The 18151-nt window shown below is 41.2% G+C and overlaps 1 protein-coding gene across 4 annotated transcripts in view; it reads left to right on the forward strand.

Moving 5' to 3' along the window:
- Positions 1-71: 71 nt before the first annotated feature.
- The window catches only part of LOC129185041 (centrosomal protein of 104 kDa-like), a 49379-nt gene continuing 31299 nt past the window's right edge, over positions 72-18151 (forward strand). For 3 of the 4 annotated variants that reach the window (XR_008572031.1, XR_008572027.1, XM_054781699.1), the window contains exons 1-9: positions 72-217; positions 799-925; positions 4770-4943; positions 11591-11729; positions 11897-11959; positions 14145-14221; positions 15659-15827; positions 16994-17149; positions 17218-17445. Coding sequence is in view for 2 of the 4 variants with exons in the window: in XM_054781699.1 (XP_054637674.1) it covers positions 813-925; positions 4770-4943; positions 11591-11729; positions 11897-11959; positions 14145-14221; positions 15659-15827; positions 16994-17149; positions 17218-17445 (1119 nt within the window). In the remaining 2 variants the exon portion in view is untranslated. Of the gene's footprint in view, positions 218-798; positions 926-4769; positions 4944-11590; positions 11730-11896; positions 11960-14144; positions 14222-15658; positions 15828-16993; positions 17150-17217; positions 17446-18151 lie in introns of those variants that run through there. The other variant, XM_054781714.1, reaches the window with a different exon arrangement.

Below are 18151 nucleotides of genomic sequence, written 5' to 3' on the forward strand. Positions count from 1 at the left end.
TCTAGCTCGGGGGCATTAATTTCTCCACCTTAGCCTTATTGTAGCTTTATTTTGAAGTTAAAAAAATATATATATCCGGTCAAACCAACGCACCAGGAAGTTTCATACAAAAACTTAATTGACCACAATCCATTGCGACTTCCTACTGCGCATGTCCGCGAGTGGTTATGGAGCTCGGACGCGTCCACGAGCTGTCAACATTACGGTGATGTTCGCGGTAAGCTTTATAAGAACGCACCAAAAATATTATTTTTGCTTCTTAGTCAAAACTGTCTAAATCGAAGTGAAAGACGTTTATAAGTCAAGTCGATTGTTTGGAGTGGGTCAAAACGCCATCACAACACAGCTATTACAGCCTGAGCTAGGGCTCAGCCATGTTGTCTTTAGGAGCAGTTGACAGTTTGCCCCTGTAACTCCTGTCAAAAATGTTACCATTCTTTCTCAAGTTAGAACATCAATTCATACAGTGTTGCTGAACTAGAAAACCATCAACATGATTGGAACTAAGGATTAATACATGCCGCAAGGCTCTGCACACATTATACAAAATATCTTGGATTTGTCACCCACAACATTAAAAATAATGTGAATATGTTATCCATGAATGACATATTCAGCCAACTTCCCCCATTATACGGCCCCTCTGGCCAATAGCACAAATCATAAATAAATTACGAAATTTATGCTTAATCTATGTGATTGGTATCATCTGATTTCACTCATGAATGATCGGAATGGGCAGCAAAAAATCCTGATCGGAGCATCCCTACATTCACGAATGTGCTTGTCTTCTTTCAGTATAAAGTGGAGGGATGCCCAGGAAAATAGGATTTATTGTGGTCAGCTCTTCCAGTCATGAGGACAACTTCAGTGCTAAAGAGCTCATGGTCCATGCACCCACTGTCAGCGGGTGGAGATCTAGCAAGTAAGTACATCAAGAAAACACTGTTTACTTGTACCATTTGTCTTGCCTTTATGGAATATTATACAGTGAGACCTTGAAGCTTTCAAGGTGCCTTAATAAGGCTGTACATGTAGCAAAAAAGTAGGCAAACATAGTATAGTATATTATAATAATGTCTATCCATCCATTTTCTGTTCCACATGTCTGGGTCACGGTTGAGCTGGAGCCTTTTCCAGCTGACTTAAGCAAACAAGCAAGAAGGCAGGTGTGGCATGACGCTGGCACAGCTCTTAAAGGGATAGTTCTGATTTTTTGACAAAAAGCTGTATGACATCCCCATCAGCAGTGTAGTCTGTCAACAGTGACTTACTCCCCACTTGGTCCCATGAGCCCACTTCTGGTTGGATTTTGGTGATGAGAAACGCAGTTCCGGTTAGTTGCTGGGTTTACTTAAGTAAAAAGTTTGGCTTCTGAAAACAATATGCATTCAAAAGAGTAATACATTTGCGTGACAAAAATGTCTCCTCGAAAAAATAAGACCTCACAAATTGCTCAGCTTTACTTTCTCTGTCGTCGTATTAATGCGCGCTATCAGCTGTCCAGTGGTGTGTATGTGATGAAGATGCATCCGCTGCAAGCATCTTCACCATCTTGTTTACGGACGTGTTCCACAGGGGATGAAGATGTGAGGGTCGCAGCCATCTTCATCACATACACAACAATGGGCAGATTTGTGAACAATATTTCAGAGATATGGTGATATTGTGTATGTGGAAAAGGTTTCAGATCTGAGAGTTCATCTCATAAAAAATCGGAGCAAAAACAAAAGTGTTGCATTTATATTTTTGTTGTGTATTTGCTGATGTCTTTCATGTTTATGTGATTTTTGAGGCATTATTTTCCAAATTGTGAGATCTTTATTTTGCAATAAGAAGGTTGCACTCTACTCTTCTTTTGCAGTTTATTTAATTTGGGGTGTGAGTCTCTTCACATCAAGACTAAAGCTGTTCACTTTGAGGTATACTTTTATTATGAATGTTGACTTATTGTTCCTTTAGTCATATTTATACTGAACAGCTATGACAGAGACGTGTATCGCTTTCCTATGTTGCAATAAGTCAGTTAGTACAATTTTAGATTCTGTGTTTATCATTACCTCCTTCTTGAGTCCCCACCTTATTGTGGTGGAGGAGTTTGCGTATCCTGATGGTCCTAGGAGCCAAGTTGTTGGGGGCTTTTATTCCCCTGGTGAGGTCACCCATGACAAACAGTTCCTAGGGGAGGGACCAGACAAAGAGTGGCCCAACAGACCCCAACGAGGACAAAAAACAATGGACCTAATTTTCCCTCGCCTGGATGCCGGTCATTGGGGCCCCCCTCTGGAGCCAGGCCAGGAGGTAGGACAGGATGGCGAATGTCTGCTGGCCGGGCCTGCACCCATGGGGCCCGGCCGGGCAAAGCCCAAAGAGGCATCATGGGTCCCATGGGCCAAAGGCGTCGGGTGCAGAGCGAGCTGGGTGGTGGCCGAAAGGGGGAACCTTGGCAGTCTGATCCTTCGCTGCAGAAATCAGCTCTTGGTACGTGGGATGTCACCTCTCTAGTGGGGAAGTGGAGAAGTTCCGGCTAGATATAGTCGGACTCAACCAGTCCTCTCCAGAGGGGCTGGAATTTTTTTCGCTCTGGCGTTGCCAGCAGTGGGAGGCGACGAGCAGGGTTGGCACGCCCCTTGCCTCAGAGCCCGGTGAACGAGTAGTTTCCCTCTGCCTTTGAGTTGGGGGAAGGGTCCTGACTGTTGTGAGGGATGCCGTCAAGCTGAAGAAGGAGGGGAGGCAGCTTACAGGTACTGGCAGGCCAAGCTGTCTGCGGCCCTGGCAGTCGCTGAAGCAAAAACTCAGCCATGGGAGGAGAACGACTTCCGGACGGCATCAAAGAGATTCTGGACCACCATCTGCTGTCTCAGGAGGGGGAAGCAATGCACCGTCAACACCGACTCGACCTCGACTTGAGATGTCATGGACCTGTGGAAAGAATATTTTGAAGAGCTCCTCAATCCCACCAACACATCTTCTATTGAGAAAGCAGTGCCTGGGAACTCCATGGTGGGCTCTCCTATCTCTGGGGCTGAGGTTGCCGAGGTGGTCAAAAAGATCCTTGGTGGCAAGGCCCTGAAGGAGGATGAGATCCGCCCGGAGTTTCTTAAGGCCCTGGATGCTTTTGGGGTGTCTTGGTTGACACGACTCTGCAGCATCACATGGACATTGGGGGCGAGGCCTCTAGATTGGCATACCGGGGTGGTGGTCACACTTCTGGGCCTTCCCGGTAAGGTTTATTGAGGGGTTCTGGAGAGGAGGATCCGTCGGATAGTTGAATATCCGATTCTGGAAGAGCAGTGTGGTTTTTGTCCTGGACATGGAACCGTGGACCAGCTCTGCACTCTCAGGGTCCTTGAGGGTTCATGGGAGTTTGCCCAACCAGTTTACATGTGTTTTGTTGACTTAGATAAGGCATTCGACCATGTTCCTAGAGGAATTCTGTGTGGAGTACTGTACGAGTATGGGGTACTGGACCTCCTAATTCAGGCTGTTGGTTTCCTGTATGACTGGTGTCAGAGTTTGATTCGCATTGCTGGCAATAAGTCAGACTTGCTTCCAGTGAGGGTTGGACTTCGCCAGGGCTGCCCTTTGTCACCGATTCTGTTCGTTACTTTTATGGACAGAATTCCTAGGTGCAGTCAGGACGTTGAGGGGATCTGGTTTGATGGCTGCAGGATTGGGGTTGGTTCCACATTTTGTAGATGATTTTTTTTCTGGGCTTCCAAGTTCGAGTTCATCGTTCTCACCCAGAAAATGGTGGAGGGCCATCTCCGGGTTGGGGATGAGCTCCTTCCCCAAGTGGAGGAGTTTAAGTATCTTGGGGTCTTGTTCACAATGAGGGAAGGATGGAACGCGAGATCGACAGGCAAATTGGTGTGATGTCTGTAGTGTCTGTAGCTGCATCAGTTCAATGTGGTGAGGAGGGAGCTGCGCCGAAATGCAAAGCTCTTAATTACCGGCCGAGCTACGTTCCTACCCTCACCTATGGTCATGAGCTTTGGGTAATGACCTAAAGATTAAGCTCATGAGTACATGCAGCTGAAATGGGCTTTCTCCCTAGGGTGGCTGGCTCTCCTTTAGAGATAAGGTGAGAAGCACTGTCATCCGGGAGAGACTCTGAGTATAACCGTTGCTACTCTCTATTGAGAGGGGCCAGATGAGGTGGCTCGGGCATCTGGTCAGGATGCCTCGCGGGCGTCTCCCTCGGCAGGTGTTCAGGGCACGTGGTAGGAGGCCTTGGGGAAGACCCAGGACATGTTGGAGAGACTCTGTCTCTCAACTGGTCTGGGAAGGCCTCGGAATCCACCGGTAGGAACTGGACTAAGTAGCCGGGGAGAGGGAATTCTGGGCTTCCCTGCTTAGGCTGCTGGCCCCGTGACCTGACCTTGGATAAGCAGAAGAAGATGGATGGATGGATGGATGGTTATCATTACACTTTTCTACTTTGACATTACTGATTTCCTTCTCTGTGGTGGCTCACAAAAACCTGGAAAACCAAAGAAAAAGCAAAACACGCCTGTCAAGTTAAACCTTTAGATGCTTGCTGAGGTGAAGATTTGGTGACGTCTGTTTAAAAAATGGTAAGATTTGAGTTTGGAGTGTTCCACTCTGTTCTTTTGCAGTTAAAACAAAATCTCTTGTAGTTTTTCTTTTGGTATATGTAGCATGTTATTGCGTTAATGCTTGCTGCTCTCATTCAATAAATGAAAACCACCAATGCTGCAGAATCCTTGGTTGTTTTATTAGGCTTAAACTTTAAACATGTTTCACAGGCTGTGCAGCTACCCTCAGCACATCACCCTGCAGCTGGTGGAAAGAAGTCGGGTAAAGAAGCTGCAGCTCCTTGCCCACCATTACCTGATTCCAGCCAAGGTGGAGTTCCACATCGGAGACACTCGACCTGAACCCAGCACTTCAGCAATCATTGGACAGCTTCGCAGACTTGGGTGAGACTGCAGACAAGAACAGAAAGACTATGGACATTTTGTAAAGTGGAATTTGGTATTTTGACAGCCAAATGGTTAACTTATATTTACATTTGTACGACAAGTTGACCTCCTCCAGCAAGCCTTCTTTGTATGATAAGAATAATAAAATGAACGGTGGCCGACAGGGGCAAACACACAACAAATGTCTGAACGCACCAAACAAAGAACCATAACCAAAAACACACAAACCACAAATAAAACTGCATGAGAAAAATGCTGCAACTTTGCAGAACAAAGTGGAAGTTAGCCAGACTACCAGGGGTGCCAGACCTGAGAGATAGCTGTTTTTACAGATGTGAGCGGGATGCCCAGAAGAAAGTTGCCGGAATGAAATGGTAAATTTTTCTTTGTCTTTGTTAACCACTTGGCTGTAAAAATCGGTTACTCTATAATACTTACGGTAAAATAATATGCAGGGGTTTCCTCCAGCTGACAAGAGGGTGCTAACATTCGAACATACAATAGCATTAGGATATCCCACCTGTTCCTGCTTTGAGTATGTAAGGCGTAACACACACGCGCATTAGTTATGTTTATTGTCAGCTAATAATATACGTCTGGAAAAGTTTAGGTACTAACTTTAACTATTTTTTGGATCTTTTCTGTGTTTGGAGCTGTTTGTTTGCCCATGTCAGCCACGGTAAAAAAGTTACTTAAAACATTATTATTATTATTATAACATTATTATAAAACATTATTATGTACAGTTAAAAAAAAGTGTTAAGTAAAAAAAAACAACAATTTTACCCCGACAATTTATTATTATTATTTTAATTTTCATAATTTGCTATGGCAGTGGTGTTCAAACTGAAAGGGTGTGAAAAATGAAAGGATGCAGAGGGACATTTTGTATTTTTATTTTGCAAAAAGGCTAAAAAATATATGTTCTATAAGTACATGTATATGCAGTATATTAGGGCTGTCAAAGTTAACGCGTTATTAACACGTGCGCGGAAGTTTCCTTTAACGGCAGTATTTTTTTAAACCCGCGATTAATGTGCGCATATGCTGTTTGAGCCTTGGCTTACGCCATAGTAGCCACCGTGTAGCTAAAAGCTGGAGAAAATATTAGCAGAAATGGAGAAAGAATGGGTATTTTGATTGGTAAATTTAGCTTCAAAGCCCTGACAGATGGCTTTTGCAACAAGACCAAAGTTATTTGTATCTGCTGTCGCTGTGATTGGAATTGTCACAGAGTAGGTTTTTTTTTTTTTTTTTTTTTTTTTTTTTTTTTTTTTTTTTTTTTAGAAGTGAGACGTTTCTGGCCTGAAATTTTTGTTCGGAACTTGGAACGAGCTAAAATTTGGGTACTAGCTGCAAGTTAACGGCAGGCATAGCCGAGGACAGCTATGTTGGGGCTTCTGTGAATTCAGCGGTAGCAGAGCTAGCAGCGCTAGCATTAGCTAGAATTAGCAGTGCACTAGCTAGTCATCAACACATCAGTAAAACATACATACATTATAGCAATGTAATTTATCTTATTGATTCTGTATTGTGTAAAACTACAACAGGAACAACATTAAATTAGAAACACGAAATGTAAACCACACTTTTGTAAATGTAAAATACAATACAACGTTGGAGTTTATTCAAATTCATGCAATAAAATAATAATAGAGAAAAAGAGAAGCAGTGAAAGATAAGATATCAAAACATCTCTGAAAATTGCAAATTTCTTTATTTTGATTTTTTATTATTGTTATTAATCTGTGCTTAGCCATAATATTAAAAATCTAGATGCCGAAGTTCAGATTTCTCCTTTATTCTTCTTTTTGAAATTTCTTAGTACCTTTTATGCATGTTGATTTGAGATGAAAGAGTTGGCAAGCATTTATGAACTAAAAAAATTTTTTTCCCCGCCATGAGCCTGAAAATGGGGGTGCGGTTAATACACGGGTGCGGTTTATACACGGTGCTTTACGGTCCTGAACCTTTTTTCCAAAGAGGTTGTGTACCACAAATATGCATTTTTGCACTCAATAAGATCATCAAATCGTATCTTTATGCATTCCCACATAATATCAACATTTGGGAGCAAACATGAAGTGAAAGAAAAAGGGTGAAAATTCAGCATAGTAGTCCATCTGTGTGAATTTCTCTTAGAGATGAATAAAGTATTATTTGTGCAGCGTATGAGAACGGGAGAAGGTGCGTTCAAGGACGGTCAAACAAATTGCAGCTCGCATTAAGCATTCAAAAACTGGGGGATTTCTAACTGTATATTATTTTTGAAACCACCATCCACCTGGACTTTGCTTTTCAGAGAGGTTGTGCACCAAACAAATATGCACATTAGCACTCAATAAGTTCCTCAAACCGAACCTTTATGCATTCCCACATATTATCAGCATTTGGAACCAAATGTGAGGTGAAAGAAAAAGGTAAAAATACAGCATAGTAGTATGTAGTACTGTAGCAGTAGTGTGCAGCGTGGGACAAAGTTTGAAGGTGCATTCAAGGACTGTCAAACAAAGCGGGACAAAACTCCTCTCTCATTAAACATGCAAAAACTGTGAGATTTCTAATTGGATACTATTTTTTGAATAAAATAAAACATAGAATTTGATGTAGTTATTGTAGTTGCGTATGAAATCGTTTACCATGAAGAGATTTACATCCCTACATATTATAGATCAAAACTTTTTAAATCTGCAATTAAATATGAGTTATCTATGGACAAAATGCAATTAATCGTGATTAAATATTTTAATCGATTGAGCTAATATACTGTGTGTGTGTGTATGTATGTATGTATGTATGTATATATTTATATATATGTGTATATGTGCATGGCTCAGATCAAGGGTACCCAAGTGTTACATGTAAAATTTTAAACTGCTGGATAGACCTTGGTAATGTTATCAACACAAACTTCAAACATTGCAAAACACACACACCCAACATACCAGAGCTCGAGACATCTTCCATTTCCCATAGCAACCCTCCAAAGTTCACTCTTTCTTAAATGTAAAGTACATAAGTCGGTATTCACTCGGTGTTAGAATTTTGTTCAAATAATCTTATTTTACTCTTTTATACACAAAAAAAATCACTTTAGTTGCAGAGTTGAGTAATTATTCCATGAATATATACCATTGTAATCATCATGGGGTTTGTTTTTCCATGGAATTATGTTCTTCAAAATTTTCATCGGCAGGCGGACACGAAGGTTATGTACTTTTCACTAATGATTACACAACAGTTATTTTTTTTACACTGAGAATATTTGAATAAAACACATTAGAAACCAATTTCAGACATCATTCTTTAATTCTAAGTAGAAATCGTGACAAAATTATCAGAGAAAATATTGTTTATTTCACAACAAAAGTAGACATGCTTTACATGTAACATTTCAATGTCCAAATATAGACACTTTTTTACAACATAGCCGTGCTAGCGCAAAATAAAAACATGAACAGGCTTAATTTATGGTTTGGTAAGCTTCCTCACTCTATAAACGTCAGAGTGATAGGAATTGTACACATTGTTAGAACAACAATTTCAAATACTACTCAAGTGAAGTTGAAGACAGCAAAGGGTACCCTTGATCTGAGCCATGCACATATATATATGTATATATACAGTATGTATGTATATATATATATATATATGTATATATATATATACACTGCTCAAAAATTAGAGGAACACTTCGAAAACACATCAGATCTAAACTGGGGGAAAAATGATCAGGAAAGATATTCAAGATCATTTTTGAATTTTGAATTTTTGAATATCTTTCCTAATAATAAGTAGGTGATGTATTAGTAAGAAAATGATGCCACATAATTTGATAGAAATGAAAATGATCACCCTATAGAGGGGGGAAATCAAAGACACTCCAAAAATGAAAGTGAAAAAATGATGCAGCACACTGGTCCATTTTGCCAAAATGTCATTGTAGCAACTCAAAATGATTCTCAGTAGTTTGTGTGGCCCCCACGTGCTTGTACGCATGCCTGACAACATCGGGGCATGTTCCTAATGAGACTATGAGTGGTGTCCTGGGGGATCTCCTCCCAGATCTGGACCAGGGCATCAGTGAGCTCCTGGACAGTCTGAGGAGCAACCTGGCGGCGCCGGATGGACCTAAACATAATGTCCCAGAGGTGTTCTATTGGGTTTAGGTCAGGTGAACGTGGGGGCCAGTCAATGGTATCAATTCCTTCATCCTCCAGGAACTACCTGCATACACTAGCCACATGAGGTCGGGCATTGTCGTGGACCAGGAGGAACCCAGGTCCCAATGCACCAGCGTAGGTTCTGACAATGGGTCCAAGGATTTCATCCCGATACCTAATAGCAGTCAGGGTGCCATTATCTAACCTGTAGAGGTCTGTGCGTCCTTCCAGGGATATGCCTCCCCAGACCATCACTGACCCACCACCAAACCGGTCATGCTGAATGATGTTGCAGGCAGCATAATGTTCTCCATGGCATCTCCAGACCCTTTCACGTCTGTCGCATGTGCTCAGGTTGAACTTGCTCTCATCAGGGAAGAGCACAGGGCACCAGTGGTGTAGTTGCCAATTCTGGTGGTCTATGGCAAATGCCAATCGAGCTCTACGGTGCTGGGCAGTGAGCACAGGGCCCACTACAGGATGTCGGGCCCTCAGGCCGCCCTCATGGAGCCTGTTTCTGATTGTTTGGTCAGAAACATTCACACCAGTGGCCTGCTGGAGGTCATTTTGTAGGGCTCTGGCAGTGCTCATCCTGTTCCTCAGATACCGATCCTGCTGAGGGTTGAAGGACCTTCTACGGCCCTATCCAGCTCTCCTGGAGTAACTACCTGCTCCTGGAATCTCCTCCATGCGTCCAGGTACCGCAGTGATGCCCTGGTCCAGATCTGTTAGGTGATCCCCCAGGACACCATCCGTAGTCTCATTAGGAGCATGCCCCGACGTTGTCAGGCATGCGTACAAGCACATGGGGGCCACACAAACTACTGAGAATCATTTTGAGTTGCTACAATGACATTTTAGCCAAATGGACCAGTGTGCTGCATCATTTTTCCACTTTCATTTTTGAGGTGTCTTTGATTTCCTCCCTCTATAGGGTGATCATTTTCATTTCTATCAAATTATGTGGCATCATTTTGTTACTAATACATCACCCACTTATTATCAGGAAAGATATTCAAGATAATTTTTCCCCCAGTTTAGATCTGATGTGTTTTCGGAGTGTTCCTCTAATTCTTTTAAACAGTGTATGTATATATATGTATATACACTAAGTCCCCAACTTACGAACACAATTGGTTCCAGACGACCGTTCTTATGTCGAATTGTTCTTAAGTCGGGGAAAAGGTAGTATTACCAATGATATAGGTACTACATGTACGTGTATACATATACAGTATATGTGTATGTATGTAAATATGAGTTTGGATGCAGTAGTAATATTAAACGAGGATAATTAATGAAAAAAACAATAATAATAAAAATGATATAATAATACGTAATGATAAATGTTATTTACCTTTGAAGTGGAGTGGTCGAGCATATGTCATTGTGGTGGAGGAGGAGGAAGAGTTATTGAAAAAAGTAAAAATCGTTGTCGTCGTTAGACTCTTCTAAAAGAGGTAGTGTTCTGTGGGTGGTGTAGAATTAAGCAGGCATATTAACTCTTCATAAACTTTAATCACACACTCTGTCCGGGTTGTATTATACAGCTAACAATGTAGCTTTCTCTCTACCGCTGTTGGTCCCATTAGCAGTGTCACAGTGCCCTCTTCTGGTCAAGCATGTAGCAGTAAAATTCTGATTGAGCGACTACAAGGCAAAATTTAATAAAATATAGACCAGTAGGCTTGTGTTCGTATCCGCGAGTGTTCGCGAGTCGGATGTTCGTAAGTTGGAGACCTAGTGTAGTTAAAGACAAGACTTTGTGTTATTAGATATTAGTATCAACATTTTGGCTTTTTCTCTTTGTGCTTTTTTGGTATTTTTTTTCAAATGTTTGCTTTTTTTAGTGGAAACAGTCGTGGGCACCGCTGCTTTATAGGAAAACTTTGTTATAAATTCAAACAAATCAGAGGTCCTTATTGTGTTGCTGTCAACTTGAGAGGTTCCACTGTATTTTTATAAACTGTTACACCACAGGTTATCTAGACATTTATGGTTTTGTTGATTTTAATTTTATATCCTGATGACTGGGGCTGCACGGTGGCTGAGTAATTAGCACACAGTCACACAGGCCACACAGTCAGGAGTCAGATCTGAGTTTGAATTTCCGCTGGGCAGCTCTGTTCGTGCATGTTCTCCCCGTGCGTGCGTGGGTTTTCTCTGGGTACTCCAGTTTCCTCCCACATTCCAAAAACATGCATGTTAGGTTAATTGGCCACTCTAAATTGCCCATAATTGTCCATCAAATTGTGAATGATTGTTTGTCTAATGCGATTGGCTGGCGACCAGTCCAGGGTGTACCCCGCCTCTTGCCCGAGGTCAGCTGGGAAAAAGTCAGCGTACCCCCGCGACCCTAATTAGGATAAGCGGCATAGAAATGACTGTCCCTGTAAGGATATTAAAATAGACTATCTGGCCTGTTGTCATATTTTACATTACAATACAATACAAAGCTAATGATGTATGCTGTCTCAACAGCTATGTGTCTCTGTCGGACAACGAGAAGACCGGCTTTAGAGCTCGGGAGCTGAAATCAGTCCATGTAGACGCCGTCGGAACTTATCTGAAGATAACCTTCCACCAGAATCATATTAACCGTCACAATCACTACAATCAGGTACTGTAGCTATGGCAGTTATGTTATTTGTTCAGAGCCCCAGACTACAGACTGAAAGTTAAACAATGCCAGATTGATATGAAAGTGATAGCTACAGTGTTAATTTAAAATGACATGTTATTGCTTGGGTTCCATGCAGTTTTCTTCCCATTTAAATGTGATTTCAGGTCTCTTTGGTGGCCATTAATGTGCTGGGTGAGCCACTGGATGGCAGCGCTTTTCACACGATGGTAAGTGCTCTCATTAACCGTTTTGAATAGTTACATATTTGCAGCAGTGGGTGGCGCTGTTATGCTGTCGCTTTGTTGTGTGGGCGGTTTCAACTTTTGACGCCCTAATGAAGGAAATGCACATTTTGAAATGCACATAAAAACCTCTACGTTTATTTGCTTCTTCTGAAACTAAATTCAAGACAAATTCTTACATCATTGTTTTATTAATTGTAATATTTCCACTGGTAAGTTATTGACAAATTTTTTAGGATTGGCAATTTCAACAACCCTTCACAATGGATTCATTAACACCATTTATTAACAGTTAGCAATGGGAGCAGTAATGATGACACTGTATTAGTGTATTTGTGAATGTGCAGGTAATTATATAATGTTTTCATATACTTTATACACACATCCGTTACCCCTGCCACATATTTGATGCATCCAAGCTGGTTTTGGGGGAAAGGCTGATTACACCCTGAACTGATAGCATGTAAATTACAGGACTGATACACAATTTTAATTAACCTAACATACACTTTTTGAACTATAGAAGAGAATGAGTACCTGAAGAGAACTCCTAAACAAATACTATAGCATGTGGTGTATATGCATGCTTTACTAGTTGATGTGTCAGGAATGCAGTAATGAGATACAAGGGGAAGTTTGAATGCAATCACACTGGATGCCTTTAGTGAGTCGGTGTTATCAGATAGGCTTGCAGACAGATAGCTTCTGAGGTAGGGAGAACACCTTAAAACATGCACGTCCCCCCCAACACATACACTCGATAAAGACACTGACACACTCCCGCACAGATTCCATTGAACAAGCAGTGTATTGTTTTTCCTCTGCTAATCTTACTAAGCACCTCCATCTTACTGGTGATCCCACCTGGAGAGGTCAGTTATTCACATATTTTTTCTTCTTTTCTTCATGATGCTCAAGTGTGTCTTATAAAGTTATATTACTATTTTGACTACAGTCTTCCCTCGCTACATCACTTTTTGCAGATTTTGTGGATTTTTTTAAGTGGAATTTTGCATGTTTTTTTTTTTTTAACAGCGTGTGAACGTGCATTGTGTTCTGCATCCTTGTGTCGTATTAGAGTGATCTATCGGTGCTCTGTTGCATGTGTCTGTTATTGTATTTACTACTGCTACCAGTAGAGGATGTTGTATACTCATGTGACAGTTGAAGACTTGTCCAGATGTCCAGTTCTCTCAGTAAATATAGATCCACAACAGTCCTGAATGGCTAAGGGAGAACCCGCCCATTGTGTTATGCATTCTGATTGGCTGTAGACCATTGTTAAGTCTCCTTGTGCAGGACTGCCTGTTCCTGGTTTTATGATCGCTAGCTGCTAGGATCATACATGCTGAATGAAGGCAGAAGTTACGCAGCTGTAGGGCTCCAGGAATACTTTAAATGAATCTTTGTTTCATGGAGGACGAGGAGTAGGAATATTTTTTCACAAGGAGACAAAAACTCTACTGCCTAATGGCGCCAGGACAAGCCATGATCAGAGGAAATATGCGTGACTCACATAATTTCTTGTGTCCAATCTCATAAGTTATGTCTTTAAAATTCAAATGAATTTTGAACTTTGAGAGTGTTTAAACAAGAGAGAAATGTGCTAAAATGTTAATGCCTGTCTGAGAAAAGTGTTTAAAGTGTATGGTGAGAGGTTTTTACAGTCTTAAAACATATACTGTATAATAACTCGAAAAATATAGTTAGGAACATCTCGGATTTCACTTGTTTCAGGCTATTTTAGGAACCTATTCCCCACGATAAAAGAGGGAACACTGTATTACTCATCATCATCAACAACTTTATTTCAGACACATACATGGTCAAGGAACATTAAAAAAAAAAAAAACAACACATCACCTCAAGACACCATAAACGATGGCTATCTCTTGCTCTATAGGTTAAGGTGCCAGTGTTTCCACAAACTACTATTTGGACAGTATCAGAGTTTTTAAGAAGATACAACAGTCTAAAATTTAAAAAAAAATATATATATATATATATATATGTTTGAATGTTGTATCTTCTTAAAAAGGCAATTTTAGGGTCACCTTTAAGCCAGCAACAACAGAAGAATTTGATTAATGGAAATGTAGTGCAGTACATCAAGAGTATATCCTGTATGTGTGTCTCATTGTGTGTGATTTGTCCATCTGTTTACCCCCAGCCAAGCAAAGAGCAGCTGACTGAACACTACCTCAACAGCACTCAGCTGGAAGCTGCCTTGGATGCGACCCTTGCAGGGTAAGACTCGGCCAATGAACCCGGTGTCTTTTTCCCGTGACAGTAATACTGTGCAACAAAGCCATGTAGTCTGGAAGCCAACCAATAAGGCATTTAAGGTCAAATTGTCCTATACTCTGCCAGCGTTGTGTGTTCTTCTATTTTGGTAGGAACTCAACCAGTTTCAAGGCTCACGATTATGCAAATTAAACTTTTTAAAGGTTTTGTAACCGCAGTATGTGGCCAAGTACCTACTTATGACAAAAAAACTAAATCTATCATCTCCCCTTCGTGTTTGCTCCACTTCTGAGAAAAGAGGTGGTCAAACGATGGCTTCCACATGGACATGGTTTTTCTTTGTCTGTTTGTGGGATTAAGCTGTGGAATAGTCTGGGACCTGAACTAAAGCAATGTCAAAACAGTCACCATTGTCTATAAATGTCTATATAAACAGAATGTTTGGTTACAATACAGAGACATTGAGGTTTAACTGTGTTCATGTTGTGTGGATGGTCATTGATGTTACTTACCTTGTGGTATTTGTTTTACCATTGCTGGTATTTATGTCCAATGTTGCCTACACTTGTGGTATTCTTATTACCATAGTTGGTATTGAAAATCCTGTTACATGTGTAAATATCAGTGTAAATGCAAGATGTATTGCTGGAAAAGAAAGATAAGAAGAAAAAAAGGACAAAGTAAATAAGGAAGCAGCTTTTGGTTTTCATGGAAGTATCTCTTGAGCGATCGGGCTGGGATTTAATAAGTTCTACTTCTCCCCACTCCATTTGGAGCCTCAAATAGGTCTAATTATGTATTATTTCTTGTGTTATTTTTTGTCTTTTTTCAAGTCAAACATTCTATTGTTTAATATTGCTACAGTACACTATTTGCTCAAAATAAATAATGAATGAATGAATGACATGATACCGGCTCTGTCCCACCCATAGCTAAATGAGCCCACCCCGTGTATGCATCTATCACTTCATGCAGGACAGCTTTGTTAAAAAAAAGAAAAAAAGGCTTCACTACACATCTTCAACCTGGACCTCTGCCAACTATTCGTTGCTCTGCTACAGATGGAGAAGCTTTTAGTCCACTTAATGTTACGTTGTTGTACAGTATGTGATACAGTACAGTATATTAAAGTGCAGGAATACAGTGTAGATGTCACAAGTGGATGAAGTGCATAATAGCGCTTCTTGGAGATAAACACTGTTCGTGTGTAGACAAATGCAGCTTATAAGCATGAAAAAGATACATACACACAAACCGGCGTGTTCCCAGTAGGGTTTACTAGTAGCACTTAAACTGTAACAGCAAGGCTAGATTTTGGCCAATACACTTCTAGAACACTATTGTGGGACCTGAGACTTGTTTAAAATGGAGGGAAAATAGTATAAATGGGAAAAGCCTTCTAGAAATAGCCCTCTCTGTTTTTTTTTTTTATGGCCCCAGAAAATGTGATTCCATGTCCCCCTTGGACGACCTGGCCTTTGACATGTACCAGGACCCGGAAGTGGCCCATATAATCCGCCAGCTGGATCAAAAGAAGAAGGACATGGTGTGCCAGGAGCGATATGAGCAAGCCAAATATCTGAAGCAGGCCATCGCTGATCTTAAAAAGGTATGCGTACAGTATTTAAACAATGCAATTCCCAATAAATTTGGGTGATAGTCAGCTGAAAACGTTATTTTAACCTTAATGTCATTTGAAGATAATTGTCATCTTTTACTTGTGTTTCTGCAACTGATTATTACTATTATTATTTTCCCTTTAAATGTATATGTTGTATGTTTTTTCCTCCCTTTCTACACATGTACAAGGTAATGTCACCCTTTAAGCAGCACTTGTTAAACTTCCTCAGATTCCAGTAGCCGACCCGTTTTGTATACAGTGTTACCATGCTCACCATACATTCTTAATAAGTTCAACAGCTGCAGCGACTGTTCTCAGGTTGTCTCTTCTTTGGCCTTCTTACTAAAAAAAAAAAAAAAAAAAAAAAGGCAAGGCTTTCTGTAACAAGATAGCAGCCACACTTGCCTTGTTTGCAAGGCACCTCACAGTTACTGATGTTGCCATGGTAATCAGAGTGCTTGACAAGTATATTTGACCAGCACTCTTGCCATCCTCAGAAGTATGGAATAAAGGTCGTTTCTCATCTTAAATTCATATAAAAGTGGTAACATGAATTTCACAGTTTGGGCCAAAGTATAATTTGGTAGTGGTTCGTGTTTTGTGCAGTTGTTGTGTGACAACTTCAGCTTTTTAGAAATCTCCCTGTGATTGACTGGCAACCATTGAACTTTGTAGTCCCAATTTCACACAAATTAAGCTGGGATCAGCTTGGACCCGTGGCCCTGAACATGATAAGTGGTATTTGGATGGATGGAGCCACACGGTGGTCTAGTGGTTAGCATGTTGGCCAACACATAACAGTCTGGAGATCGAGAAGACCTGGGTTCGATTCTCCCTTGGGCATTTCTGTGTGGAGTTTGCATGTTTTCCCCGTGCGGCTTGGGTTTTCTCTGGGTACTTCGGTTTCCTCCCACTTTCCAAAAACATGCATGTTAGGTTAATTGGCGACTCTAAAAGGTATGAATGTGAGTGTGAATGATGGCCAGCTGCCTCTCGCCCGAAGTCAGCTGAGATAGGCTCCAGCATACCCCCGCAACCCTGAAGAGCAGAAGCGGTATAGGAAATGGATGGATGGATGGCTGCAGTGTAATCGTCTCAATGTAATGTCATTGTAAAACCGCATGACTGACTTCATCTCTCTGCCTTTTTGATAGGCCGGAGAGCATTTGGCAAGATTTGATGTGGAGAAGCAATCTGCTATGGAAAAGGAGGACTATGACCTTGCCAAGAAAAAGAAGGATGAGATGGATGAGTACCGGCAGAGTGTCTACCAACAGCTGGAGGTCCACAACCTGCTAGATATGACAATGGTCAGTCACCAAGCACTATTTATTAAGTCTTGTAAAAGCTTACTTGTGCTTGTTTACCTCCTCACTAGATCACAAATGCAGCACAACTGTCTCGATCCCACGAGGTTCCCTCACCTCTCCATTCTTCAGACTGCCACTCACCCCTCCCCAAACCCTTTGACACGATAAGGAAAGGGAAAGCTTTCTCAAAAACGCCACAGAGCCGTCTGTCAGACTCTGGCACAGTGTCGCCTAAGCGGAGCAATTCACCTGACATACCTGGAGCCTTGTCCTCGTCTACGCTACCAAAAATAGATGTAAGTACCACTTTTATTAGCTGGAATAATACAGTACCCTTGAGCCTCTCACAACCATTAGATAGATAGATACTTATATCTCCAAGGGAAATAAACATTTCCAGCAGTGCTGCAAAAATGTCAGAATGAACTTACTGTACAGTATATCACAAAATAAAATAAAACACTCAAGGCAAGACATGAGAGACAAGAAAAATAAGATAATACTGTAGAATAAGAATAAGTAAATATGGGACAGATCACGTCAAATTTGTAATAATACGTAATTAATAATAATAATAATAATAATACATCATAATTTAATAAGTCCAGTGTGTGTTTTTCTCGCTCCCCCTCTGTTGTGTTGAAAGGCCCCATGGCGTGGGGGAGGAATGATCTGCTCAGTCTTTCAGTGAAGCAGGGCAGTGATAGTAATCTGCCACTGAAACTGCTCTTCTGTCAGGAGATGATGCTGTTGTTGTTCATGCTGGTTGCTGGTTGTTCATGATGGAAAGAAGCCTCTTTTGCTGTCCTTTGCTGTCTTCTGTCCTTTACTCTGCCACAGATGTCAGGCTGTCCAGCTCAGTGCCAATGACAGAGCCTGCCTTCCTCACCAGTTTGTCCACGCATGTGGCGTCCTTCTTCTTGAGGCTGCTCCCTCAAGTGGAAATGATTCAATATCTTAACTCAGAAAAGTGGGTTTTTGTATCAGCCATGTTGTCACTTC

The sequence above is a fragment of the Dunckerocampus dactyliophorus genome, chromosome 1 (assembly GCF_027744805.1).
Source record: "Dunckerocampus dactyliophorus isolate RoL2022-P2 chromosome 1, RoL_Ddac_1.1, whole genome shotgun sequence".
NCBI classification, from domain to species: Eukaryota; Metazoa; Chordata; class Actinopteri; order Syngnathiformes; family Syngnathidae; genus Dunckerocampus; species Dunckerocampus dactyliophorus.